Source organism: Triticum aestivum, chromosome 3A (assembly GCF_018294505.1).
Source record: "Triticum aestivum cultivar Chinese Spring chromosome 3A, IWGSC CS RefSeq v2.1, whole genome shotgun sequence".
Lineage (NCBI taxonomy): Eukaryota > Viridiplantae > Streptophyta > Magnoliopsida > Poales > Poaceae > Triticum > Triticum aestivum.
In genome coordinates, this window is record NC_057800.1 from 440,484,013 (window position 1) to 440,511,064 (window position 27,052).

At 45.1% G+C, this 27,052-nt stretch overlaps 3 protein-coding genes across 3 annotated transcripts; 2 read left to right on the plus strand and 1 right to left on the minus strand.

The window, feature by feature from the left end:
* The first annotated feature begins 7,879 nt into the window (after positions 1 to 7,879).
* LOC123058393 (thaumatin-like protein) lies at positions 7,880 to 8,715 on the plus strand. The gene has a single exon (XM_044481124.1). The coding sequence runs from the start codon at positions 7,950 to 7,952 to the stop codon at positions 8,502 to 8,504; it is 555 nt and encodes a 184-aa protein (XP_044337059.1). The 5' UTR covers positions 7,880 to 7,949; the 3' UTR covers positions 8,505 to 8,715.
* Positions 8,716 to 14,772: 6,057 nt separating this feature from the next.
* On the plus strand, positions 14,773 to 20,458 carry LOC123061557 (protein RAE1). Its single transcript, XM_044484718.1, has 11 exons — positions 14,773 to 14,931; positions 15,028 to 15,114; positions 15,229 to 15,297; positions 15,430 to 15,623; positions 15,891 to 16,032; positions 16,969 to 17,049; positions 17,804 to 17,932; positions 18,158 to 18,235; positions 19,185 to 19,256; positions 19,769 to 19,849; positions 20,074 to 20,458. The coding sequence occupies exons 1-11, from the start codon at positions 14,869 to 14,871 to the stop codon at positions 20,113 to 20,115; spliced, it is 1,038 nt and encodes a 345-aa protein (XP_044340653.1). The 5' UTR covers positions 14,773 to 14,868; the 3' UTR covers positions 20,116 to 20,458.
* Positions 20,459 to 24,600: 4,142 nt separating this feature from the next.
* LOC123058394 (zinc-finger homeodomain protein 5) lies at positions 24,601 to 25,713 on the minus strand. The gene has a single exon (XM_044481125.1). The coding sequence runs from the start codon at positions 25,567 to 25,569 to the stop codon at positions 24,862 to 24,864; it is 708 nt and encodes a 235-aa protein (XP_044337060.1). The 5' UTR covers positions 25,570 to 25,713; the 3' UTR covers positions 24,601 to 24,861.
* Between the last annotated feature and the right edge of the window lie 1,339 nt (positions 25,714 to 27,052).

Sequence of the window (27,052 nt, forward strand, 5' to 3'; positions counted from 1 at the left end):
ACCTCGTGGCACTCTGGCAAAGGCATCAGTTGTAGTCTTGCCTCTCCTCTCCTGCATGTCATCCTGGAGCTGCTCCACTGCAGTCTGAATCTCTGTCACTTCCGGAGCCCTGAATCTCTCCTGAGTTTCATATCCTCAGCCACATGATGAGCATCGTTGTGGTCTGGGATCTTGGGCTTGAGCTTTCTAAGAACATTCTCTTCTTCTTCTTCTGCAGCTTCAGGCACTGGGGCCTTGTTCTTCTCAGTAGCTGGGATGCTTCTTGTGTTCCTCTTTGGCTTTGGCTTTGGAGCTGGCTTGGCCTTGGAAGCAGTTGCCCCTGTTCTTATGGCATCACCCATCAGCTTGGGTGCCTTAGGTGTTGGTGCAGCTACCTCTTCTTCTTCCTCCTCATCTTCCATGATGGAAGCCTTGCCAAGCACTCTGGCTACAGTTTTCTTCACCCTTTCTTTCCTCTTCTTGCCTTCAGCGACAACTGGCTCAATGGGAGTGGGATTCTCAGTTGAAGCTCTGGCCTTTGACATAGGCTGCCTGCCTGCTGGCCTTTTGATCTTCATCCCTGGTTTTATGCCCTGTGCTGGCTCAACTCTCATGGAAGTTGCTTCCTCTTCTGCCACATAATCCTCATCTTCTGAGTCTGAGGTTCTCTTCTTTCTCTGTCTTGTGGCAGCTTTAGGCATATTGCTAGGGGTGCTCCTGCTGCCATCATCTGAGGAACTTGAGGGACTAGTGCCCTCACTCATCTGCACTTGCTGCTCTGACAAGTTCTGGCTATCACTTTGGTCTGACATGATGCAAACTCTGACTGCTGACCCTGTGAATAGGTTATAGATGAGATAGAGTGGATAAGCATCACAAAATGCAGAGATTTTTGCAAAAGAATAATTCAAAAACTTAGTTTTAGTTTCCCACTGAAAGCATCTCGGATCTACCGATTTCTAAACTCGGTGATACCGAAGCAGTTTTGGCACCTAAACTAGTGAACTCGGTCAGACCGAGTCACGGTTCGGTGGCACCGAGACTGCTAGGGTTTCACAGAGTTCCAAAATCGGTCACACCGATAAGTAATTCTCGGTCAGACCGGGTCTCACTTGTGCAATGGCATAAGCCAAATCGGTGGGACCGAGTTTTTCAACTCGGTGGGTCCGAGATGGTTTCGGCGGAAACCTAACCCTAAAATTTTCGAATTAAACCTAATCTACGAGTTCATTGACTGGATAGAAGTTTAACAAACGTGGCAAGAATCATGATGATCACAATGTGCTAAGAATCGGATTGGGGAATAGCACAAAGATCGAGTCCATACCCTAGTTCGGCGGAGACTCGCTACGGCGGCAACGACGGGGTTGAATTTCCGTTGACGGCGACGGAGACCAGCGACTGGAGGTGGCTGGCGGCGAGGAGACGATCCGGAGACCAAGTTGGCAGAGCAGGCTATCGCGCGGGCGAAGGGGTTCGGAGAAATTTCCAAATTTTTGCCCGTGACTATATATAGCCCGACCCTGTCGGTGTGACCGAGTGGAACAACTCGGTGTGACCGAATGGTTCAAATCGGTTGCACCGAGATCGAAAACCTAGATCAACTTAATGATCTCGGTAGGACCGAAAGTGGGGTATCGGTCAGACCGAGAATCATAAAGAGGTTTTGGAAGTTTAAGTCTATGACAAATCGGGGACTCCGAGCGCTCCTCACACAGAGTGGTTCGAATCTGACTTGATCAAATTTTGTGATGTAGCATGAATAGAGTTTGAGACGAGAAAAGCATAGATAGCTAGAGGAGGTTCTTAGGCATTCTTGTCCATCCACTTGGCAAAAGGAAATAAAACCAAACAATCAAAACAACAAGTGGATGTCCTCGAATGAGTAAAATATGCAACCAGCATGCTCACACAATAAGATGGCAAATGAAATATGTGACAAGGCATGCACAACCAATTCTAGCATCTATCAAGCAATTTGCGATAACAAGGTCATCTATATATGAGTATATTGACTTAGGAGTCAAGTGAGAACACTTGATCATAGGTCATACTCATCGTTTAAGCTCAAGTGGGGTTACCACTTTTACATAAAGCATTGTTGTGTTCACATCTTTAGAGTTGCTTTAGCTCAAGTCTTAGAGTAAAGCTCCCCCTAGATGTGATATCCCCCTTAGAGGGATGAACTAACCTCGGGTTTTGTCGATGATGACTTCATGTAGATGTTGAAGATGTGGATGCTCAATGTTGATGTAGATCACTTGGAGCTATCCATTTGAGTGAATTGCACTTTCAATACCTACATGGGTTAGTCCCACAAGGAACAAACAAGGATATCCATAGACATAGAGTGATGCACACACAAGATGATGTCCATGAAAACTTTTAGGTTACCTTGTCCCTTGTCTTACCAACAAGAGGGTTTGTGACTCCTTGAACTAGTGCAAGATGTGGAAGTTGATTGCACTTGTTATTGCCAAAATGATAAGAGTGAAGTATGTTGGCGGAGTCACCCTCAAGAACTCTCTAGTTCTTCTTCTTTTGGATCCACACCATCTTGATGGGAATCCTTGGAGTTGTAGTCGTACTTGATGAAGTGGAACTTAAAGTAGTCTTGGGAATCCACTTGACTAAGGTCTTAGGAGCTTCTTCAAATGCATCAATTTCCTCTTGAAGCTTGTCCTTGCCTTTTTGCTTGTAGTCTTGTGGTGGAAGATCATCTTGAGCTTGTGTCCCCTTGAAAGAAGTATCATACTTCTCTTGTTGAGGAACAAACTTTGTCTTGGGGTATTGATCTTCTTCCCACTCAACTCCATTGGCATTGAATTTTCGTTCAAAATCAACACCTTGATTCTTCCGGTGCGTTCCTTGCTTGCGCACAATTTCCTCGAATTGCTTACTCCCGGCAAGGCTTTTGTACACTCCTTTCTCTATAATTCCCTTCAATAAGCTATTTTCTTGCTCAAGTGTAACTTGGCTAAGAGAATCATTAGTGGAATCAAGAGAACTACTAGAAGCAACAATATTGGATTTAGCATGATCATTGTTACTGCTAGAGGAAGAATCTTTCTTGTTCTTGTTACTAGACTTGACTTGAGGCATGTAAGTGGATAAGAGTAAACGCTTGGCAGGGTAAGAAGAACTTTTCTTGCGGAGATCATCATTGATTGCTTTTAAGAACTCATGCTCTTGCTCAAGATTGAGCTTTTCAAAGCGTAATTTCTCATGAGCTCTTAAAAGTTCTCGATGATCTTCGAAGATAGTTTCATGAGATAACTTAAGAGTGTTTAGTTCTTTAGTTAGAGCCTCAATCTTCTCCTTATCATTGTCATTCGTTTTATCTTGATTATCATGATTAATTGACGTTTCATCATAGTATTCATCACTAGAGTTGTCAACAAGCAAATCATCACCTAACAAGTCATCTTCATCACTATTGAAATCAACATACTCGAGTGTGTTACCTTAGGACCTTTGGCCATGAAGCATCTTCCAATTCCTTCATTTGGTGAGTCAAATATGTCGTAGGAGTTGGTTGACACAAGTGCTAGACCGGCAACACCTTCATCTTGAGTATCTTCGGAGTCGGAGTGATAACTTCTCTCGGAGTGGCTGTCGGAGTCGGAGACGGATACCCATTCACCAACATGAGCTTGATGTCTTCGTTTTGTGTAGCTCCTTGATGATTTTTCCTTCCTTTCCGAATCCTTCCTTCTCCGTGAGTATCTTCGTTCATAATGATCATCTCTACTCCTTCTCTCTCTTGGTGGTGCTTCTTTGCTTCTTCTTTTTGGAGAATCTTCTCTTCTCTTGTAGGGAGCCGTACACTCATTGGAATAGTGTCCGGGTCTTCCACAACTGTAGCAGTTTCGCTCTCGACTAGAAGATCTTTTGTCATTGTAGGACCTTGACTTGAAGCTTCTATCTTTGCTTCTACTCTTGTAGAACTTGTTGAAGTTCTTCACCATTAAGCTCAATTCTTCATTGAAGTCTTGTTTCTCACTTGATGATGTAGGGGCTTCACATGAGGCTTTATAGGCACCACTTGATTTGTTGTGAAGTTCCTCTTTATCCTTAAGTGACATCTCATGAGCAACTATTCTTCCAATCACCTCCGTTGGCTTGAGATCTTTGTAATTGGGCACCATTTGGATCAATGTGCACACGGTATCATATTTTCCATCCAAGACTCTTAGAATCTTCTTGATGATGAATCTATCGGTCATCTCTTCACTTCCTAAGCCGGCAATCTCATTTGTGATGAGAGCAAGCCTAGAGTACATTTCAGCGACACCTTCACCATCCTTCATTTTGGACTTGTCAAGTTGACTTTGAAGCACATCTAACTTGGATTCCTTGACGGAGTCGGTACCTTCGTGCATATCAATCAAAGTGTCCCAAATTTCCTTTGCATTCTCAAGACGGCTGATTTTGTTGAATTCTTCGGGGCACAATCCGTTGAAGAGAATATCACAAGCCTGAGCATTATATTGCAACATCTTCAACTCATCCGCGGTAGCTTCACGGTTTGGTTCTTTCCCATCAAAGAAGTCACCTTGCAAACCAACACACACAATAGCCCAAACGGCGGGGTTATGTCCAAGAATATGCATTTTCATTTTATGCTTCCAACTAGCAAAATTAGTACCATCAAAGTAAGGACCTCTACGGTGATAATTTCCCTCGCTAGACGCCATACTCTCCTAGGTTGTGAAACCAAGGCTATGACCACCAAAAGCTATGGAGATCAAAGCAAATGGAGACCAAAGCTCTGATACCACTTGTAGGATCGAAAGTATGTCTAGAGGGGGGGTGATTAGACTACTTGACCAAATAAAAACTTAACCTTTTCCCAATTTTAGTTCTTGGCAGATTTTAGCTATTGTAGGACAAGTCAAGCAATCATCACACAATTCAAGCAAGCATGCAAAGAGTATATTGGCAGCGGAAAGTAAAGCATGCAACTTGCAAGAATGTAAAGGGAAGGGTTTGGAGAATTCAAACGCAATTGGAGACACAGATGTTTTTCCCGTGGTTCGGATAGGTGGTGCTATCCTACATCCCCGTTGATGGAGACTTCAACCCACGAAGGGTAACGGTTGCGCGAGTCCACGAAGGGTAATGGTTGCGCGAGTCCACGGAGGGCTCCACCCACGAAGGGTCCACAAAGAAGCAACCACCCACGAAGGGTCCACGAAGAAGCAACCTTGTCTATCCCACCATGGTCATCGCCCACGAAGGACTTGCCTCACTAGCGGTAGATCTTCACGAAGTAGGCGATCTCCTTGCCCTTACAAACTCCTTGGTTCAACTCCACAATCTTGTCGGAGGCTCCCAAGTAACACCTAGCCAATCTAGGAGACACCACTCTCCAAGAAGTAACAAATGGTGTGTTGATGATGAACTCCTTGCTCTTGTGCTTCAAATGATAGTCTCCCCAACACTCAACTCTCTCTCATAGGATTTGGATTTTGTGGAAAGAAGATTTGAGTGGAAAGCAACTTGGGGAAGGCTAGAGATCAAGATTCATATGGTAGGAATGGAATATCTTGGTCTCAACACATGAGTAGGTGGTTCTCTCTCAGAACATATGAGTTGGAATTGTGTATGTGTTCTGATGGCTCTCTCCACGAATGAAGAGGAGGTGGAGGGGTATATATAGCCTCCACACAAAATCCAACCGTTACACACAGTTTTCCAATCTCGGTGGGACCGAATCAACAAACTCGGTCGGACCGAAAAGGTAAACCTAGTGACCGTTAGAGATTTTCGGTGGGACTGACATGCAACTCGGTAGGACCGATATGGTTAGGGTTTGGGCATAACGTAATCTCGATGAGACCGATTACACAAACTCGGTGAGGCCGAGTTTGGTAATAAGCTAACCAGAGAGTTGGTCAGGTAAACTCGGTGGGACCGATTTGCTCTTTCGGTGAGACCGAAAAGTTACAAAAAGGAAACAAAGAGTTTACACTACAATCTCGGTGGGACCGATTCGCTCTTTCGGTGAGATCGAAAAGTTACGAAAGGGAAACAGAGAGTTTGCAATCCCATCTCGGTGAGACCGAGATCCCTATCGGTAGAACCGAATTGCTAGGGTTTGGCAGTGGCTTATGACAAGTGAAACTCGGTTGCGCCGGATAGAAAGAATCGGTGGGACCGTGTTTGACTTAGGGTTTAGGTCATATGTGGATATGGGAAAGTAGTTGAGGGTTTTGGAGCATATCACTAAGCACATGAAGCAAGAGGCTCATTAAGCAACACCTCATCCCTCCTTGATAGTATTGGCTTTTCCTAAAGACTCAATGTGATCTTGGATCACTAAAATATAAAATGAAGAGTCTTGAGCTTTTGAGCTTGAGCCAATCCTTTGTCCTTAGCATTTTGAGGGTTCCACTTTCACATCCATGTCATGCCAATCATTGAGTTTTCCTGAAATAGTCATCTTGGAATAGCATTAGGTCAATGAGCTATATGTTGTTATGAATTACCAAAACCACCTAGGGATAGTTGCACTTTCAGCCACCACCAGATCCACATCAGCCCATGATGGCCGAAGAGGAGGAGGAGCTGGTAAGGAAGGTGATGGCGGACTCGACGATGGAGTTCGTATGCCCAGTTGGACGGCCTGGAGGTGCAGATGGCACTTTCGGCCGCCAGGGACGTGGCCATCCTCGAGCTCGAGGGAGTGGAGGATCTAGATGATGCGGAGCCCCGATGGAACATGGCGGCTGTGGGCCAGTCCTGGTGGTGGACTTCGACCCTGTCGTGTATGTCGGAGTTGGTGTCTACGATGGCCTTGTGGGTTGGCGCCGATACATGGTCACCACCCCCACCCCCACCCCCATGTAGCGTAGGCGCCACCAACCTACCTGTGGCAGCCGCCTCCCTTCGTCAACCTCGGCGCAGACGAGGAAGACGGCAATGATGGCATGTAGTGAAGACGCCGGCCATGACGGGGCGACGGCTTGTTTCCTTTTGATAAAAAGTTTTAAGTTTAAGTTTAATGCATGTTGAACAGTTGGTCGTGACTTTTAGATGTTTAATGTAGCATGTAGTTTTTATTTGAATTTTAGTTAAATTTGTATACTCTTGCCGATTGCGTCAGGGCCGTTGGGTGCGACAACGCACAGACGACCACAAACGGACGACCACAAACGGGCACTCTTGTCCGTTTTATCAACCCAAACAGACAGAGTCTAAACAAAACGAACGTCCATTTACGATCATGCAATGGAGTTGGCCTTAACCATGATCACCGCAAGAGCTTTTTTTTTTGTGAATTACTACAAGAGAAACTTGATTTACCAAAGACCATTTTGTTTGGTGTCGATCCACTTGTTCAGTTAAAAAAGAAGCATGTGTACTTTGAATAAAAACTAATGTAGTGTTGAAAACGTTCTTGTATTATGAAACAGAGTGAACAGTTATTGAGCCCAATAAACACTCGGACAAAATTAAATTAGGAATTATTTTGGAAAACGAAAAGATGCCACGAATTCACTTTACTGTGCTCCGATTATAAGCTTCTGATCTGACACCAGGATCTCATTTTCGCTAGTAGCGCTTGTTACACGATTATGAGTCCGCCAAACAAGTGCTTTTCTTTTGTTTCTCCTAAAGATTAACACCTCACTGTGAGATTATATTCAGCAAAAACTTACTCCACAGTGTAGACATGGGCTTTGCTACATGTACGTAGAGTTTGTATGTAAACCTACTTAAAAGCTGACTTGTCAAGATTTACGTAGGTGTAGGATTATTCGTGTAGACACTAGCGATGAAATTCCCCATAATTTGATTATTACTTTCTCTCTCCCCGTCTCTCTTTTATTCTTCTCTCCTCGACGACTTCGCACGGGCGTCCATCCTCTACAAATACGCCCGGCCATTGCGCTGCGCGGACACTCGCGCCCACCTCGCTCGCTCGCTCCACCGGGACAAACTACAAAGTCAAGTAGTCAACCACAATGGCAACTCCGGCAGCCACCTCTTTGGCCCTCACCGTCGTCCTCCTCCTGGTGGCCTTCACGGCAGGCGCCGGCGCAGCCACCTTCAGCATCACCAACCGGTGCCCCTTCCCAGTGTGCGCGGCCGCGATGCCGGTGAGCGGCGGCGGCGGCGCGCAGCTGGCGCCCGGCGAGACGTGGACCCTGACGTTCGCGGCCGGCGGGACGGGTGGCAGGATCTGGCCGCGCACGGGCTGCGCCTTCGACCCCGCCACGGGCCGCGGGGGCTGCCAGACCGGCGACTGCGGCGGCGCCCTGCGCTGCGTGCTCTCGGGCAAGCCCCCCGCGACGCTGGCCGAGTTCAACCTCGCGAACGGCGGCGCCCCGGGCAGGTACGGCATATCGGTCGTCGACCGCTTCACCCTGCCCATGGACTTCTCCTGCAGCGGAGCTGGGGACGGCGGCGTGATCCGGTGCAGGGACCCCGGCTGCCCCGACGGAAACCACCGCCCCGGCGAGGGCAAGTACCGCGCCTGCCCGGCCTACAGCGACTACCAGGTCGTCTTCTGCCCATGATCGAGCTCCCACTCCCACGGATCTCTGCGTCCGTGCATGGGCATGGGATGCACCACGAGCTCTTACCTCGTAGCCAACTGATCGTCGTTGTCACGTACTTAGTACGTATGGTTGTAACCATGGGAGAATAAACTGATGAACAGAAAGGTTGTGTTGGAGTATCAGCATGAGTGTTCTTGTGTTTGTTTGGCGTCTTGGAGCTCATGTTCCTTCTCATCGATGAGTTTCAGTTAATTTTTTCCTTCTTTTTGATTGATGGCTTAGAAGAGAACCAACGGCTCACGTACTATAGTAGACTCATAGATCTCGATTACTTACTCCGTCCGTGCTTAAAAAGATTTGTTTTTGCCACTCTAGCTTTTGCCCATTTTACTTATGCCACTCTAAAATTTAACATTTCATTTTTGGCACTCTTAGCTTTTGACAATATATCAATTTTGCCATTCAGTGGCAAAAGCAAAATTTTCAGAGTGGCAATTGTGATACATTGCAAAACCTAAGAGTGGCAAAAGTAAAATGAAAAATTATCGTTTTTGCCACTAAATGGCATTTGTGATGTATTGTCAAAAGCTAAGAGTGGCATAAGCAAAGTGGGCAAAAACTAGAGTGGCAAAAACAAAGTTTTCCCTAAAAAGAAGGTGCAAACTTCAACCAAGTTACTTGAACGGTTTGAATTTTTATTACAAAAAAAACGGTTTGAATTCAGACAAAATTTATACACCTTATTTTCAAGCAGGGATGGAGAGTACTTACACTGTTCAATTTTGGTACACTGTCCACTGTTCAACCGTTTGAATCAAGTGTGACATCGATCAGCCAAATGTGAATGGCAGGTCTAAAGAACAGATGAAGAATTCTATGGAAGGGAAGTTAACAAACTTTCTGAAGAAGGCTTTTCCAGCTTCAGACAGTAGGCCGGCCCTTTACCCTACTGCGTCTTCTGCCCATTCCTGCACTCCAGTTGTACAACCTTGGTGTTGTCTATCAAAAGCAGGAAAGAACGGCAATGGAGGAAAACCAAACGGTTCGCTCAAAACTAGCAAAACTTACAAAATTATACTGGCCTCAAATGAACGACGCTGGTGATTAGGCTATGTTGGCGATGCGTCAAGGACGTGACAAAAGCGCCCTCCAGTGACATCTCCGATCAATTGTTCGTCCGTTGAATCCGTCCATCATCAGCAATGGACAATCTAAGTCCTATCTATCTTTGTTTGGCGAATGCGGCCCCCGCGTCACCTAGGGTAGGCGACTCGGGCGGCAGCCCCCAACCGCGCCGCCGCCGGGCCCCCCTTCTCCAGCTAATCCCCTCGCCGCCGCCGGAGGCCACAACCGGGCGAAGCCCGCGTCGTGGCGGCGGCGGTAGGGTCTTCCCCCCGCCGCGCGGCTCTCCTCTCCCGCGGGGCCCCGCGGCTGGCGGCCCGCCTGCGGCTCGGATCCATGGCGGCGGCCATGGCTGGTGGCACGCAGCGCTGCTTGGCGGCGGGCGGTGCCGGCGTGGTCAGGTGGGCCACTTTCCTGGCTATATGGATGACGGGGAGGTGGTGGGCTTCGGCTGCGGCGGCGGTTCCTCGCTGGATGTTGGTGGCCATGGTGATGTTCGTCCTCGACCCCGATCTACTCCGATCTGCAGCAGATCCGGCCCTTGGTGGCTTCGGTCACCGTTCTTGGGTGTTGGCCTTGCAGATCCGGTGGCTGGAAGGGTTCCGGGGGAATCTTTTGGTCGGCATGGCGGCCACTCCGATGGCAATGCCTTTGGGTGTTGCTTCCCTCGTTGGAGGCTTCGGAGAGGATCTCCTTCCTTCCACCCCTCCCAAGAGCTCAGGTGAAAACCTCAGACCCCCCCCTTCCAAGCGACGACGACACCACGATGGCGTGCTCCTTCCTGAAGGCGTTGCTCGGGGGCTGCTCAAGCGGCGGTGGAAGTGGCGGCGGTTCGGTGTCGACACATGCATTCTGGTCAGCTTCATCTTGGAGGCTGCGGCGACGTAGGCGACGCTCGTCTGGTGGAGCTACTGCCGATGGTCGAGGCATCGTTGGCAGTCTGCGCCATCAGGTTCGGGGTGCTCAGGGGGAAACCCCAGATCTGGGTCTTCCGGATCGGATGATGATGGCGTTCTATCGCTTTCCCTTCTGGGGGCATCGTCTTGGAGCAAGTGCTGGCTGGAGGGATGGTGGAGCGGTGTTTCATCCCAAACTTTGATGACGGCGGAGATTGATGGCATGGCGCTGTGGAGACTCGGCGTCCGACGTGCGGAGATGGGCTCGCGCAGGAGGAGGTTGTTGTCTGGCGTCATGGTGACGTCGATGGCAGAGTGGCCAGACAAGGTAGAAGGCTCAATATGATCTGAAGACCCGTGGAAGATGGCGGCGACGACACACGAGTGCGTCTGACCGGATTGTGTCCTAGACCCGGTATGTGGCTCGACTGGGGCTTCCGAATGAGTTTCGGCTTTCCGGCTTTTGATGTTAGGCTTAGGTGAGTGGTTTGGATAGTGGCCCAGCTAGCACCCCTTCATCATTTTGGATAGGAGTAGCGACATATATTGCCAAGATGATGGATTCAGGCACATTGTTGTAATACTTTGTAAGGTCCTCGAAAATAATCAATAAAGTGGCCGTATGCATCTTCCAGATGCAGAGGCCAGGAGTCATCCTCCTTTTCTAAAAAAAAGCAATGGACAATCTGCATGACAGTAGTATTTTATACTGTAGTAGTCTTCGTTTACCTTCGGGTAAGACAGCCAAGGTCAGTAGAAGAATGGAATGTAGTGTGAGGAAGTAGAAACATTGAAATACCTTGATATTTATCATTGCAAGGCAGTAGATGCGGTACAACTCAAGTGCTCTTGTTGGTGGTTTTTGTTGAAGGCACGTAGTCCTATGGGATCAAAGTTGTTCATGAAGTTTCATGCAGTAGCCAACGCAACCAAATCCAAGGCCTATGTGTGGACATAAAGAGGACAAAAACATTTTTTTTGAAAAATAAATGCAAAAATTAAGACTTGAAACACGTCAGGAGTGGTGGATCTCGTAGTGAAGGAACTAGATGGAGAGAGCAGAAGAACATCATTAAAAAATAATACTATATGGTAAAAAATGAAAAGTTTAATACAGGTATTTTATATAAAAGCCAAAAAATGTAGAACAAATAAATGACACAAAGTACTCTCTTCGTCCCAAAATATAAGAACGTTTCTAACATTAGTATAGTGTCAAAAACGTTCTTATATTCTGGGACAGAGGAAATACATTCAAATCCATCCATGACAATTAATCAGAAAAAAAAATCCATCCAAGACAAGATAAACCCAACTATGCATGGACATGGCCGGTTGCGCACCTAAGCGGGAGGGGTGCCTAGGACGCATTGTTTTTTTTTTGAGAAGAGGACGCATTTGCCAGACGGAATTGGAGCTCGCCTACGCGAGCCCATTCGTGCAGCCCAATCAAGTGGCCGCAGGGGTGGAGTTGCCCGGTTTATTTTCCCGTTTTCCATACGATACGAGATCACTCCTACTGTACCAGTATGTCAGGAGGTCCCCTAAAAAAGCTAGCATGCCAGGAATTTTTTTGGCTTTTCTGTTTTGCTTTTTCTGTTTCACTTTTTTTCTGTTCTTCATCGTGTTTAAAAAACCGTAGTGTACTTAAATATTCAGAATGTGTTCTAAAAATGATCATCGGGTATTTTGGAGAAAAACGTCTGGTGCATGCTTAAAAGTATTCATCATGCATTAAAAACTTTGATTGAATTTGAAAAATTATACTTTTTTTATTTACAATGTTCATGTATCTTATAAATGCATATTTTTGAAAATTTTATAAATGCATATATGGATTTTCAAAATCTATATATATATATATATATATAAACTAATTATTCATATATATATATAATATGTTCAGAGTTGTACTAATTACCGTGGAATTAAGCTGATGAGCCATACAATAAAGCTATGTGAGAGAGTCATTGAGCACCGCTTAAGAAGAATGACAAGCGTGACCAAAAATCAGTTTGGTTTCATGCTTGGGAGGTCGACCATGGAAGCCATTTTCTTGGTATGACAACTTATGGAGAGATATAGGGAGCATAAGAAGGACTTGCATATGGTGTTCATTGACTTGGAGAAAAGATACCGCGGAATGTCATGTGGTGGGCCTTGGAGAAACACAAAGTCCCAGCAAAGTACATTACCCTCATCAAGGACATGTACAATAATGTTGTGACAAGTGTTCGAACAAGTGATGTCGACACCGATGACTTCCCGATTAAGATAGGACTGTATCAGGGGTCAGCTTTGAGCCCTTATCTTTTTGCATTGGTGATGGATGAGGTCACAAGGGGTATACAAGGAGATATCCCATGGTGTATGCTCTTTGCGGATGATGTGGTGCTAGTTGACGATAGTCGGACGGGGGTAAATAGGAAGTTAGAGTTATGGAGACAAACCTTGGAATCGAAAGGGTTTAGGCTTAGTAGAACTAAAATCGAGTACATGATGTGCGGTTTCAGTACTACTAGCTGTGAGGAGGAGGAGGTTAGCCTTGATGGCCAGGTGGTACCTCGGAAGGACACCTTTCGGTATTTGGGGTCAATGTTGCAGGAGGATGGGGGTATTGATGAAGATGTGAACCATCGAATCAAAGCCGGATGGATGAAGTGGCGCCAAGCTTCTGGCATTCTCTGTGACAAGAGAGTGCCACAAAAGTTAAAAGGCAAGTTCTACAGGACGGCGGTTCGACCCGCAATGTTGTATGGCGCGGAGTGTTGGCCGACTAAAAGGCGACATGTTCAACAGTTAGGTGTGGCGGAGATGCGTATGTTGAGATGGATGTGTGGCCACACGAGGAAGGATTGAGTCCGGAATGATGATATACGAGATAGAGTTGGGGTAGCACCAATTGAGGAGAAGCTTGTCCAACATCGTTTGAGATGGTTTGGGCATATTCAGCGCAGGCCTTCAGAAGCTTCAGTGCATAGCGGACGGCTAAAGCGTGCGGAGAATGTCAAGAGAGGGCGGGGTCGACCAATTTTGACATGGGAGGAGTCCGTTAAGAGAGACCTGAAGGATTGGAGTATCGACAAAGAGCTAGCTATGGACAGGGGTGCGTGGAAGCTTGCTATCCATGTGCCAGAGCCATGAGTTGATTGCGAGATCTTATGGGTTTCACCTCTAACCTACCCCAACTTGTTTGGGACTAAAGGCTTTGTTGTTGTTGTTGTATATATATAATATGTTTCATATTTTCGTAAATGTTCACAGGTATGAAAGAGGTGTTCATGTATTACGTGTAAATTCAAAAACAAACAACAACAAAAACCAAAAAACTGGTGTAGATTTTTTTAGAGACACCCAGAATGGCATCTTATATTTGTTATTTATCAAGAAAAAAAAACAGCACAATGGAAAGACAAATTGGACGTAGATCGACTAGTACAAAATGAAATTACATTGCAAAATATACTAGGCTTCTTCTTCCTTTGATTGTACACTTCATCCAATTGGAGCGCAACAAATTTTATGGTGCTCATGAGAATGTCACTGGCCGCCCCGTGAGTGGCGTTGGCATCAAAGACATGGTATATGCTTCCTTCCCTTGTTCATATGAGCATATATCGTGCTCCTATGCACGTAAATCTATCTTGTTGGTTTTCATCTCTATATGTAGGCGTTTCAAGCTTTGAATTCCTTCAAGGTCCAAAATGCGGGCAAGCCATTCACCTTCAGTCATTGTTGAAGGAAAAATCACAATTGCCAAAAGTATAAGGAGCAACGTGCGGCACAAAAAAGAGGTGGGGGCCTAGTCGTCAACCCAAGTGAAAGTGAGAAGGGGCCAAGGAGAAAGTGGAGATCATGGCGGCCGACATGAGCAAAAGTTCATCCAAGACCGAGATGTGTGGTCATCTTTTAGTTGCTTCTTTTTTCATGAACTATGACTGTAACATATGAACTATAGTTATGGCGATCCTTTTGGTGCACTGTAGTACATGCTACGTGATGATGAAAATATATTTGTTGAAAATAAACGACCGAGACGGAACGAATGGGTCAGGCTGATGCACTGCCAGATTGGCGTGGACAAGGGGGTGGATGCCGGCCAAACTGACGACCTAATCGAAAAAAAAACATATTGCGTGTCCATTTGACTCGGTCGGTTCGAGTTGGTCTCAGCCCAATCCCAAGCCCAAACTCTTCTCCCCAAAGCGTCAACCCAACGCGACCACCTGCTGGTCTGGGACTTTTGGCGTCCATCCGACGCGATTTTGCCCTTAGATAAAAGCAAAGCCCTCCCCACAAACCGCAAACCCCGCCCCGCCCCTTCCCTCCCTCCCCCAAATTCGCCCAACACCTTCGGAAACCCAATGGCGAGCTTTAACGCCGCCGGCGCCGGCGCCGCCAACCCCAACCCTAACAAATCCCTCGAGGTGCGTGCGCTTGGCGAATACTGTTGCCCTTGGTCTAAATGGCTAAAACCTAATGTATGTGTCGATTCGACCGGGGACTGCCTTCGTTTCGTGCAGGTGAATCCGCCGCCCGGGGACTCGGTTTCCAGCCTCAGCTTCAGCCCCAAGGCGAACCACCTGATTGCCACCTCCTGGGACAACCAGGTGAGCTCACCGCGGCCGTCCGAGGCCTAATGTGTGCGGATAATCGTTTTCTGTTTTGGTGAATCGGTGAGTGAAATTCTGAGATGCGATTGGGCTGTTTGGTTTTGGACGCAGGTTCGGTGCTGGGAGGTTCAGCCTGGCGGCCAATGCCAGGCGAAGGCGTCTATTTCGCACGATCAGCCAGTACTGTGCCCTTCTTATCATTTCCTTATATTAGCTCAGCATGGATCTTCAATTTTAGCCTTTGTGGACTGCTAGGTCGCTCTGTCCATGTCTAAATTATCTGTGACCACTAAGCTAGGTTGTTTAGTGTAGGTCCTGTGCTCTGCCTGGAAGGATGACGGGACTACTGTTTTTTCGGGAGGTTGTGACAAAGTGGTGAAGATGTGGCCGCTGCTGTCTGGCGGCCAGGCCACGGCCTTCTCAGGGCACGAGGCGCCGGTCAAAGAACTCGCCTGGATACCACAGATGAGCCTTCTTGTCAGTGGGTCTTGGGATAAGACTCTGAGGTGATCAAATGTGCACAAACCTCAAGTTACATTGATTCCTTTAGAATTAGCTGCGACTCAAATATTTGGTGTTTTCTGTCCAATTTCACATGATATGTTGCATCATAACAGTGGATGCAGTGTCCAGTTAGATAATTTGTAAAGGACCATGCTACATTATCTTCAAGCACCATGCTGATATACGTACAAACACAATGGACCTACAAAATTGACTTTGTTAACATGATTGCTGATCATTTTGTTCGGTCCAACCTTACGTCTATCAAGGTACTGGGACATTCGACAACCTAATCCAGCGCACGTTCAGCAACTTCCGGAGCGCTGCTATGCACTCTCACTTAGTTATCCTCTAATGGCGGTCGGCACTGCTGATCGCAACGTAGTTATCTTCAATCTGCAGAACCCACAGGTAAATTATTTCTCTTTACGTTGTATATCTGGTTGTTTACATGGATGCAGTGGAGTTGTACACACTTTATTTTTAATCCATCGTTCTTGTACAGCATTTACACATGTTCTGTTTCTCAACTCAATTGCTAGCTACCATTGTTTAGTGTCCAAGTACGTAGTTTATGGCTTTCTGTAACGCCTACTTCCACTGTTTTCCCCCCCCCCCCCCCCAATGATATTTTCACTGTTTTTCAGTGCTATTACAACAAAGTCTTACTCTAGCGGGCAGATATCCATTATAGCGATTGCCCTAGAGGGAAGATATCATTGTGAAATTGACATTTTTCATTGTGTGAAGTGTTTTCAGTGGTATGCTAAATGGTGTTAGCAAATAGCTTGCCTCTCTTAGTTGTTAAAATTTTCAAGGTTTGGAAAAAAAATAGCTTGCCTCTCTTAGTTGTTTAAAGGTTAAAATTCAAACTGCGATAATTCCCCTAATGTGGTTGAGATTTTAAAATTTCTCAACCATCGCGGTGTTGGCTTATTCCTGGCCTGATGAACATTTAGTTGGAGTTAAGTCTTTGAAGGTGAAAAATCGTCAAGGTGACAATTTCTTTCCTCAACCTGTAGCAAGAGTAAATAAGCAATGCTTTGCTGTGGGTTGAGAGAGGCAAGCTATTTGCTAACAGCATTCAAAATTTCTCAACCATCGTGGTGTTGGCTTATTCCTGGCCTGATGAACATTTAGTTGGAGTAAAGTGTTTGAAGGTGAAAAATCATCAAGGTGACAATTTCTTTCCTCAACCTGTAGCAAGAGTAAATAAGCAATGATTTGCTGTGGGTTGTCCTGTCCAACTGAATTTCCACATGTTTGCTACTGGAATAATAGTGTACATATGTTTTTTAGATGCTCTAAGTCTTACTTGCATATTTGACAATCTCATACTTTTAACAGGCTGAATTCAAGAGGATCGTGTCACCTTTGAAATTCCAGACAAGGTGTATCGCCGCCTTCCCTGATCAACAAGGATTCTTGGTAGTGCCACTTCTTGTGTTTCATCCAAATGTGTGGCCCAGTTTGCTGGGTTCTTCCAGTGAATTTAGCTCTTATTCATCATCTCTTTAATGACTTATGTGGCTAACTAGTTAACACACCTTCTATCCTGAGAAAAATAAACAAACCCTAACTAGGTCTTCTGCACAAGTTTGGCCATTTGTGTCCTCCAACCTAATACATGATAAAACCCACTAAGCTGTAGAGTCCAAATTTAAAACTATATTTGGTGAGCATTCAGAAAAACAAGTAAACACTATAAGTATTTCGTTAGCATTTATTAGAATATAGAAATATCATGAATTGTTGAATGCTATGTTAATTGTGTCACCATTCAATTGTCCTGGATGCATCATCACTCAATTTCTCTGTTTCAAAATTTTATATCTGCAGAAATTCCGCACTTTAGGATTGTTGAAGAAAACGACCTTGTTATGAGAAATTAATGCTTATTTCTCCTTTTTTGTGACTGAATGCTTATTTCTCATTGTATGTTCCACCTTTCCTGGCAAAATCACTCCACCCAATGTTTTAAGTCCATGGATTTTGTTATTCTAAGTCCACTGTAAAAATTGTTCCCAGTTCTTGTAAAATTTCACCGTTTTGTCAACTGCTTATGTTTTGTGTTATAGTTAGGCAATACTGTTTTGAAGCCATTGTACTGGAGGTAGCAGATAAACGGTTTACTGTTTTTATTTTTCATGAGCATTTGATTAACCTATGGCTTGTTCTGAAGGTTGGATCAATAGAGGGACGCGTTGGTGTTCATCATGTGGATGATTCTAATCAAAGCAAGAATTTCACATTCAAATGTCACCGTGAGGGCAGTGATATATTCTCTGTTAACTCGCTGAACTTTCATCCTGTAAGATAATTTCTTCATACCATTTGAATTATTTTGTTGTCTATTTCCTGAGATTGTAGGACGATATTTTTTAAAAAATTTGGAGAAGAAAATTGCTCTCACTCACTATGAACATTCATTCGAATTCAAATATCTGAATACCTGCTGATTGTCCTATGATCAGCAATTATCAGGAACTGTCTTGAACTAAGCAATTCAAATTGCTGTGCTTTGCATTCCTTTCAGGTGCACCATACATTTGCTACTGCAGGCTCTGATGGAGGTTTCAACTTTTGGGACAAGGACAGTAAACAAAGACTGAAGGTCACCCCCCCCCCCCTCTAATTATTTAAGTGATTCTCCCATTGTCTATTGGTGCAGAGTAATTAATGCTGTGATTTCTAATGTGTATTTTCAACTAGATTAGTTATGGTAAACAGAATTAGGACAAATTGTAATGCAACAGCTGGAAAATGTTGTTAGGGCATGTACAATGGTGCTATCTTAGGAGTGCCACCTAGGATAAATGATGAGGTGGAGGAGAGAGAATTCATAAGAAAAGGCTTGTCTTCTCTTATTTAAGAGAAGACAAGAGATGATCTCTTAGCACAATATGTCTCACCATGTTTTTAGGAGATGCTAGTTATTGAAGATAAGGCTAAGAGATTACCCATTGTAGACAATTTTGTTTGTCATCTCTAAATTACAGGCAAGACTTAAGATAAGACCGTCTTATCAACCATTGTACATGCCCTTATATTTCTTTGTGAAATATTAGTTTCTCAAAGAGAAATCATCATTTCCTCGTTTTCCAAAGAATTTGTTTATTGATCACATTTGCTTACGTAGTAAGAGTCCAAACTTCTTGAGTTGAGGATGCATGATCCGCATGAAACCTTCAGTGTCCTTATGTAACCCCGGCACTGGTAGTGACAAGTTTACCATGAGTTATATGTCTTCTATCAATGTTTTTAAGGCGGTAAGGCGACCTAAGGCGAGCACCCACCACCCTGACGCCTAAGCGCCTGCGCCTAAAATGGGCATAATTGCAAGGCGCTGCCAGCATGCCTTGCCGCCTAAGCGTCCAAGACGGGATGCCTTAAAAACAATGCTTATCATTAAAAAGATTCATACAGTGGTGTTTCCTTGCAAACAGAGAGACTTGGATGATTTACAGGAATTCAATTTACCAAATTGTTTAGGACTTCAGTATAAGATTTTTCATTTGTGCTGTTTAAAGATTTATCTTTGATGTATTATTCTTCCTTTACAGGCTTTTAGTAAGTGCCCATCACCCATCACATGCAGCACATTCAATCAGGATGGCTCAATCTTTGCTTATGCGGTAGGCCATCTCTTGTTGCTATCTGCACCAGAATAAGTTGTTAAATATGCATTTCCTGCTTTTGACAATTTTGCTAGATTTATTTGCTCTCTATTGTAATAGAGCTCAACAGATAACATTCAAACACTAGTAGCCAACAGTGAGAGTGGGAGGAATACCTAATGTATCACTGAATGTACATGATGCTAATGGATAAGATAGGGTGCTTAAGTTGCAGGGTCAGAGTTTATTACATGTGATGATACTGGTTTGTATGTTTTCTATCCTAATTGTAACAAATTTGTAGATGGTAAAACTGAGAAGGCTTTGATTAACTGGTAGTATGGCACTTTCAATGTCAAAAAGCAGTAGTCATTGACTAGTTGGTGTGGCGGGGACAAAATTGCCTACTCTGTTCAAGTTATTAAGTCCGTATTCTGACTGTCATGTACTGATGTACTGTATTCTGTTCTCCTTTGCTGAGGCATATACACTCTGGTGTTCAAATTGCTAATGTTGCCTAAATTGGTTAGGTATGCTATGATTGGAGCAAGGGCGCCGAGAAGCATAATCCTTCTACTGCAAAGACAAATATCTTTCTGCATAGCGTGCAGGTTTGTGCTTCTTATGATGTATATAGCATATTTAAGTCTTCGATTGATTTCAAAATTCCTTGCAAAGACACAATAAACTTTTACATAGGCACCCCCCTATATATATGCATTTCCTATATATAGGCACCCCCCTTTGAAAGATCACATAACATCGTCACAGTATCCTTTTATGATGCCTGATATCTTTTGCTTAGTTCTTCTCTGACAATCGTTCTGTCATATAGGAATCTGATGTCAAAGGAAAGCCCCGTACTGGAAAAAAGTAGAGACTTGGTAATGACAAGCTGCAGATCTGTGCTCCGAACCTGATGAGTTCACCATCGCCTGATGATAATTACCTGCACGAGTGTTTTAGATGTTGACTCTGTAGGGCATTCCTTCATCTCTGAGACCGCAAGCATATCTTCTATAAAAAGCAGTTGCATTTCTTCCCATGTAAATGGCAGGTCGTAATTTGTTGCTGTAGTTCAGCTGTTTTTCTGCAAGTTGGACGTCGGAGTTTCTTAGGAACAAAGAGTTGAAGGACTACTTGGCTTTAAATCCGTCGAGATTTGCTGACATGGGAGTTACGGAGCGAATGGGAGAACAGGATTTTTTGGAACCTGGTTTCACGCGCCTGTTAGAACATTATAATTAAGAAACAATACTAGGAAAAAAATCTGAAATTTTTGGGTACCAAATTGATCGTCCATTCTAGTGATTTCTGCTCATTTGATGTTTCATCAAGAAAAAAAGGTCAAAATCAAAGCTATTAAAACACACTGTTCCGTGGGCGTCATTTCTAAATGAAACTTCACAGGTGAGTAGAATGGTCACCAAGTTTGACACCCCAAAATTTCAGTTTTCCTATTTTTCCTAGTATTTTATTTTATTTTTTACTTTTCATGTGGCTGCACCCAGAACCATGTTCATCCGTGTATTTTCACGGTCTAGTGTATTTGTGTATTTTTAGTGGCGGGAAGGCAAATGAGGGTATCAGGGGAAATACAAACAAAAGCCCTCCATTTCTATGTGTACGTGTTCGCGGACAATTGGTTGGTGTCTGGTTATCTAACACTGGAACAAACACGAATGAAGTATCCATGTGCTCGCATTATTTCTGAATTTATTTCAGAATTTCTGTCGATGTGCTTTCAGTGAGAGAAGATGTTCCCGTTGACGACGATGCACCTGCGGTAAATTCGTAAATATTAAGATGATATGCTGATTCATTCTCTCGAAGATGCTCATAGAGGTAGGCTGTGTATGTGTGCGTTCATACGAGTGAGTGTATGCGTGTATGTATGAGCGCTTGCGTTTGTAATGTGTTCGAATAAAAACACTAGCACCAACAGTCCCCTACCTATTAACTCCGACAACTAATTGGTGTGCACATGTTTTGTCAGCAGAAGTGTCAGCTCTAAAATTTGGCTTATTACTTACACATAAAGCGGGATGTAATCGTTTTATTAACTCCAACAATATGGAAGTGATTGACATAATGAAAAATAAAGGATATTCCGTGGCAGCGGTGGTGATAGTGTCTCAAGATTGCTATTTATGGCGTGCAATTTTTCTCTTACTAGATTTAAACATTATAATAGAGAAGCAAATAAGGTTGCTCTAGGTTAGCGAAATTTTCCATGACAAGGAATTGGTTTGAGCCCTATGGATGATATGTATCTTTCCTTATTGACGACGCAACTATAATTTCCAATAAATAAAATTGATATTTTATTTATTAAAAAGACAGTCCCCTACCTATTTGTCCCTCCTTTTTGCGAAGTCAAATTTCATAAATTTGCAACAATCAAAAGCAATTCAACCATACATGTATCACTTCCAAAAAATTTAAAGATAAATTGCTCATGACAAGCAATTCAAGCTTTCCATAACCCAGATTCAACAATTTCAAACAAAAGCAACTGAACAAATAATTGCCCATCATCATTATCAAAGTGTGCAATCACACCACTACACATATGGTGAACCCACATCGCATCACGACGCAACGAGCAGGAGGAGCTATCTCGCTCGCGCGCGCCACCTCATCGACCTATCATGCCTTTGCTGGTGCGCGAGTCTTAGTGTTTGATGCTCATTGGATTCGGCCCGATGGCGGCACCTCAAAGATGTTCGATAGGGTAAGGTCCATGGGCCGGAAGAGATCCATTGTGGCGGCGGCATCCAATGGAGGTGGTGTTGCAGCGATGGCAACAACGTCTAAGGTGGATTTGGCGACGACCTTGGGGTCCCAGAGCGAGAAGGAGAGTTGAACGTGGGATGGGGATGGGACCAGGTAGGGTTTTTGTGTGGACGAGGATGGACGCACAGCTAGACTCCCCTCGATTTGGGGCCGGGCCGGGGGATTTCAGACCATCGGAGCCCAAAATGGAGGAGCCGATGGATGCTAAATATGGTTCGGATAGTCCAATCTGAATAAATTGGGCGGAATGGGTTTCTGCCTTTGAGATAACCGTATGTGGGCAAACTCTCGTATATCTCTTCATTTGCACCTAGTAATTCAACAGAAGATAGGGAACTGATACCATGACAACTCTAATGTTGGTTTATAAAACTCGCATGTATATCAAAAACTTTGATTATTAATTTGGTCAATAAAATATTAGTTATAATCACACAAAATGTATTCGTAGATTCACGTTTCAGAAAAAAATACAGTACAATATTTATGGCACATCACTCAAATCTTGTCAATCATATCACTAATACACAATGGGACTTGTGCAAGATGGGGACAGACTGTGTGCAATGACAACACCACAAACAGTAGGAAAATAAACTTGTGTGCCCAGAAACTGAACGTGGGTGATCGGTTGTCTATCGTGCACAGGCGATAAGTGTATGAGTATCTCACACATTGTATAAGGGAACTTGTGTGCACATGATAGCAAAGGGTGATGGCATGACGAACCCCTTCCAGAGGCTGGGGTTCTTCAATCTGATGGATTCTCTGGCCTCTCTGGGTATCATACCCGCATCCGAAGATATGGGTAATATAGTCTATCAGGGAGAGGCGGCTATAACGGATTCCCCTATGGTAAGATCCTACTAGTATGAGCGCCGACGTTCATACTAGACGCCATCTTCTCTGGATCCCTTTGTGCAACTGGTTTTCTTTCTGTTTGCTCGTGGCTTCATATGGTAGGTTCTTATCACATAAATTGACGTGATTTTTACCCCATATTCTTGTACTTTCCTCCTAATGCCTCGAAACTTCATATGGTTGGAATCCGTGCAAAAACAGACAAAAAGACGTGTGCAAACGTGATAAAATTCAGACAAAACTGGCGTCTACAACACAAAAAACTAATAAAAAGTGGTAATAAATAGGACACATCACCGCCCCAAACCAAACTCGAAGACTCCCTGATGCAAACCTGAAAAAATATCACTCATGCTGCTACACGACAGGTCCGGATATGATGTCGAGCTCGCCACCATTCAGGACTATGCACCGACTCCCTGTTCTCCAGTGACCTAGGCCGTCTGGGCGTCATAGAAGATCACTATGTTAGATCACCAACAGTGCGGAGCTACCCAAAAATTGTTGGGCGGGCTAGATAGTGCAAATAGTACTACTAAATTAAAAATAAATGCATCATTGTTGGATAAACTCCATGTAAAACTCCTTTTTGCTCCAGCCAAGGGCGGGCCAAGGCCCTTTGAGCCTTGCCATAGCTCCGCCGGTGATCACCAACGCCGCCGTCGAGCATAGCCTGACAAAGACCGCCACTCGAGTACACATCTCCTTCACCATCCCGCAACAACCCTCCAACTCCTCCATGGACAGGCCGTCCCTGATTAGGACCTCTCCGCCGCTGCTGCAACACGGGCTTTGCCACATGACGTGCTTTGGCGACCACGAGAAGGGGGGTAGATGGGGCGGCGGCTAGGGTTTCGGTCGCAACCTTGGAGTCCGGAACACCTTCTCCTTATAATTAATGAATTGGGCAAGTCTTTTGTCTCTGATTTTTTTTAATCAATGATCGAAGGCAATCTCCAAAATGTATTATGCTAGATATATTTATATGGAGGGAGTACCTTGTTCTTATGGTCGACTGCGAATTTCTGATAGCACTTTCTATTCGGATTCAATTTCGTGCTCATATTAACGGCCGCCACTCTGTTAGGGCCGTTACATTTTAAACCAGTTATGATTTAATGTCCAAATCTTCACTTATATGCTCGTATAGCTCAATCCACATTTATAAGACTAGTGGCTATTTGTCCTTTTCACCTCATGAAGATTCGAGTGGAACTCTTCTCAAGAATTTATAAGCTGCGAATGGTGCAAGATCTCAAGATGTTGAAGTTTCTTTCCTTTTTGCTTGCCTGTTATCTTGAGGGGTATCCAACCCATGGCATCCTTGTCAACCTTTCCTCCCTCGCACCATGGTCCTCACAATTCCTTCAAACAAAATCCTTGTAATCCAACTCAAAGATAACAGATGCGGACACAACAGGCAATGCGATTACCTGTCCCGCGTGGAAATCTAACCGTCCACTTGTATTAAGCCTGGTATAATCCAGCTGCTGTCTGGCCATGGCCATGCCTCGGCAACCCATTTTGATTCGGTAAACGCAAAATCAACCATCCAATAGACACTCTTTTGACATCGATTGCGATTATCAGAATGAATGTGCTCATGGTTTCTTTAATTTTAAGGGCACTAGTATATGAATTAAGGCTTATAATACAGCGTAGTTCACCAACTCGAAAATAAAATATAAAATGAAATACAACGTACTACATTGTGTAGACAGTATTTTTCTTTATAGTAAAAAAAATGTATACAGAAAAATAACCAAAAGAAATATCCCAATCCAATCCAATCCAACCAATGCTCCTACCAGGAATGATCGTGCACTGATATGACAGAGAAGCAACAGTGATCAGCCCAATTAGAAGATAGTGAAAAAGAACAGAAGAACTTTCCGACAGTTAAAAACTTTACAAGGGCGCGAGGAGTGTTGCCTCCTACTACTATGGAACCCGTCTCCTGCCATGGCTACTGCTGCTGCTGCTCTTGTCTATGCTCCTGAAGCTGCTGCTTCTCCTGCTGCTGCCTCCTACCGCTGCTACTCTGCTTGTTGTTGTGCATCCAGACCTTGAGCGCCTGCCTCCGGACCCCGGCCTGCGCGCAGAAATGCCCCACCATCGCCTCGTCCTGCCGCTGCAGCCTCCACCCGACGCGCTCCGCGAACGCCAGCATCTGCTCCTTCTGCTCCCGCGTGAACGTCGTCCTGGAACGCTTCCGCGGCGCCGGCGACGCCCCACGCCGCTCCTCGCTGGAGGACTCGGTCGTCGTGCCGGTGCCGCCGCTGGCCGCGAGGCCGTAGGGGAACGGCAAGCGCTGGTGCGGGTGCTTGCTCGCCGCCGGCGGGAGCAGCAATGGTGCGCGCGCGCTGGCAGCCAGCAGCGGCAAGTGGGCGCGCCTCGGCGAGGGGTCGCGGCGGTGGAAGCTGCGGTGGCAGCCGCAGGCCGCGCATGCGAGTGGGTCTTCGGGAGAGGCCGGCATGAACTCGCAGCATCCGTCCAGGACGTGCCCGCCCGCGGCCGCCGCGTGGTTACGGAGGCACTCGTGGTACTGCCGCCTCGCCTCCGCTTGCATGTTGTCTGCCGGCCCGTTTGCGGTGGCGCTGCGGTGAGGTGCCGCGGGCGGGGCGCCGTCGCCCACGTCGCTGCCGTCCCCGTCCTCCTCTCCCCGGAATTCCATTGCGCGTATAGAAATAGAGCGCGCGCGTGCGCGTGTGCTTGTCAAACTGCAGCACGCCAAGGCTGACGATTACGTCTTTGGTGGGGAATAGTGCGTCAACGTTGTGCTCGCGGTTGCGGTCATGTCTGGGATATTTCTGGGAACCGTCACGCTAGGTTGGGTCGGGCGCGTCTATATGTCGCCCTCAGCGAGCCGGAGATAGAGTCTGCCTCTGCATTACACTGCTGATTTTCCTACCATTTTTATTTGGTACGGTCTCGTCGACTCGTCTGCCTTCTTTTTCTTACCATTTTTATTTGACCTTTCGACTTCATCAGTTTATATATATATTTAAAATTTAAAAAATATTTAGGAAACTATTTTTTATTTTACTTATCTATAGAAACCGATCACAATGTATTTAAGAAAAAACGATTGTCATGTGTTTAAAACAATGTTCATCGTATATTTAAAAAATGTTCACCATATCTTTACAAAAATTTGACCTATGCCTTAAAAAAGTTCAACATATTATTGTCCACCATGTATTAATAGAAATAGTCACCATATGTTAAGAAAAGATCATTGTGTATTTAAAAAAAATGTTTCACTGTGTATTTAAGAAATGTTTATGTGTATTTTACGACTATGCACAGGCATACCGCCCATTTTTGGCTGAGGAATCAGCCATAACTTTCATGATTATTCACCGATTTTATCCATATTTGTTCCTATGAGTCCTTAGAAACCAAGGGAGATATTGGGTGGGGATTGAGCTCCTCTAAAATCCTTGGATCAAAGGGGAGAAGTCACATCCATAGAGAAGACCTGTGGAGGCCTCCTATCTATACGCCTCCAACGCTAGTCGCCGGCATCCATCTCCAATCTATCTTCCACGAGTCGTTACACCTCCATTGTTGCAGCAAGACCATATCCACCATGGAGGAAGGACCAAGATAGGGAAGAAGGAAGGGGGAGGCTTCGCCAACACCCCGCAACGGCTGAAGGGCCGCTGCCATATCCACCGACGCTCCATGCCTTTCTCCTTCCCCAACTCAATGTTGGATTGTAACTTGTCTCTCCCCTCTATGTTAATCCCCCACATGTTTGACTAATTGTATCAGTTTTAATTAGCATGCTGACATTTTTTAGGATGGTACAAACAATTGAACTCAACGAGTCGCTCCCTTTTCCCCAACCCCGGCAAGCATCTAACGTCTCATCCACACCACAACCTCGCCCCCCCTTCTATCGCGGTTTACGACCTTGTCGTTAGCTAGAGTATTGGGAACCTGCTAGTTTCATTTAGTTCTAGTAGATCCTTATTTGACTTAGGTTTTTGTTCCCTAAAGGAATCAACGAGGCGTTGGCGTTGATGGCGCGTCAGAATAAGGTCTCTCCTGCCTCTCCCTACCTCGACGGCGTAGATCCGACACCAATGAAGGGCCTATAAGGGTAGGCGCTGCTAGTTTTGTTGTCCCTCTTTGGATCTTGGTGTTGGCGT

Excerpts from the sequence above, each read along its gene's own strand:
- LOC123061557 (XM_044484718.1), top strand. The coding sequence starts at position 14,869 with ATGGCGAGCTTTAACGCCGCCGGCGCCGGCGCCGCCAACCCCAACCCT. Across the intron at positions 15,298-15,429 it reads CTATTTCGCACGATCAGCCA|GTCCTGTGCTCTGCCTGGAA; the intron begins GTACTGTGCCCT and ends TGTTTAGTGTAG. Across the intron at positions 16,033-16,968 it reads TCAATCTGCAGAACCCACAG|GCTGAATTCAAGAGGATCGT; the intron begins GTAAATTATTTC and ends TACTTTTAACAG.
- LOC123058394 (XM_044481125.1), bottom strand. The coding sequence starts at position 25,569 with ATGGAATTCCGGGGAGAGGAGGACGGGGACGGCAGCGACGTGGGCGAC.
- LOC123058393 (XM_044481124.1), top strand. The coding sequence starts at position 7,950 with ATGGCAACTCCGGCAGCCACCTCTTTGGCCCTCACCGTCGTCCTCCTC.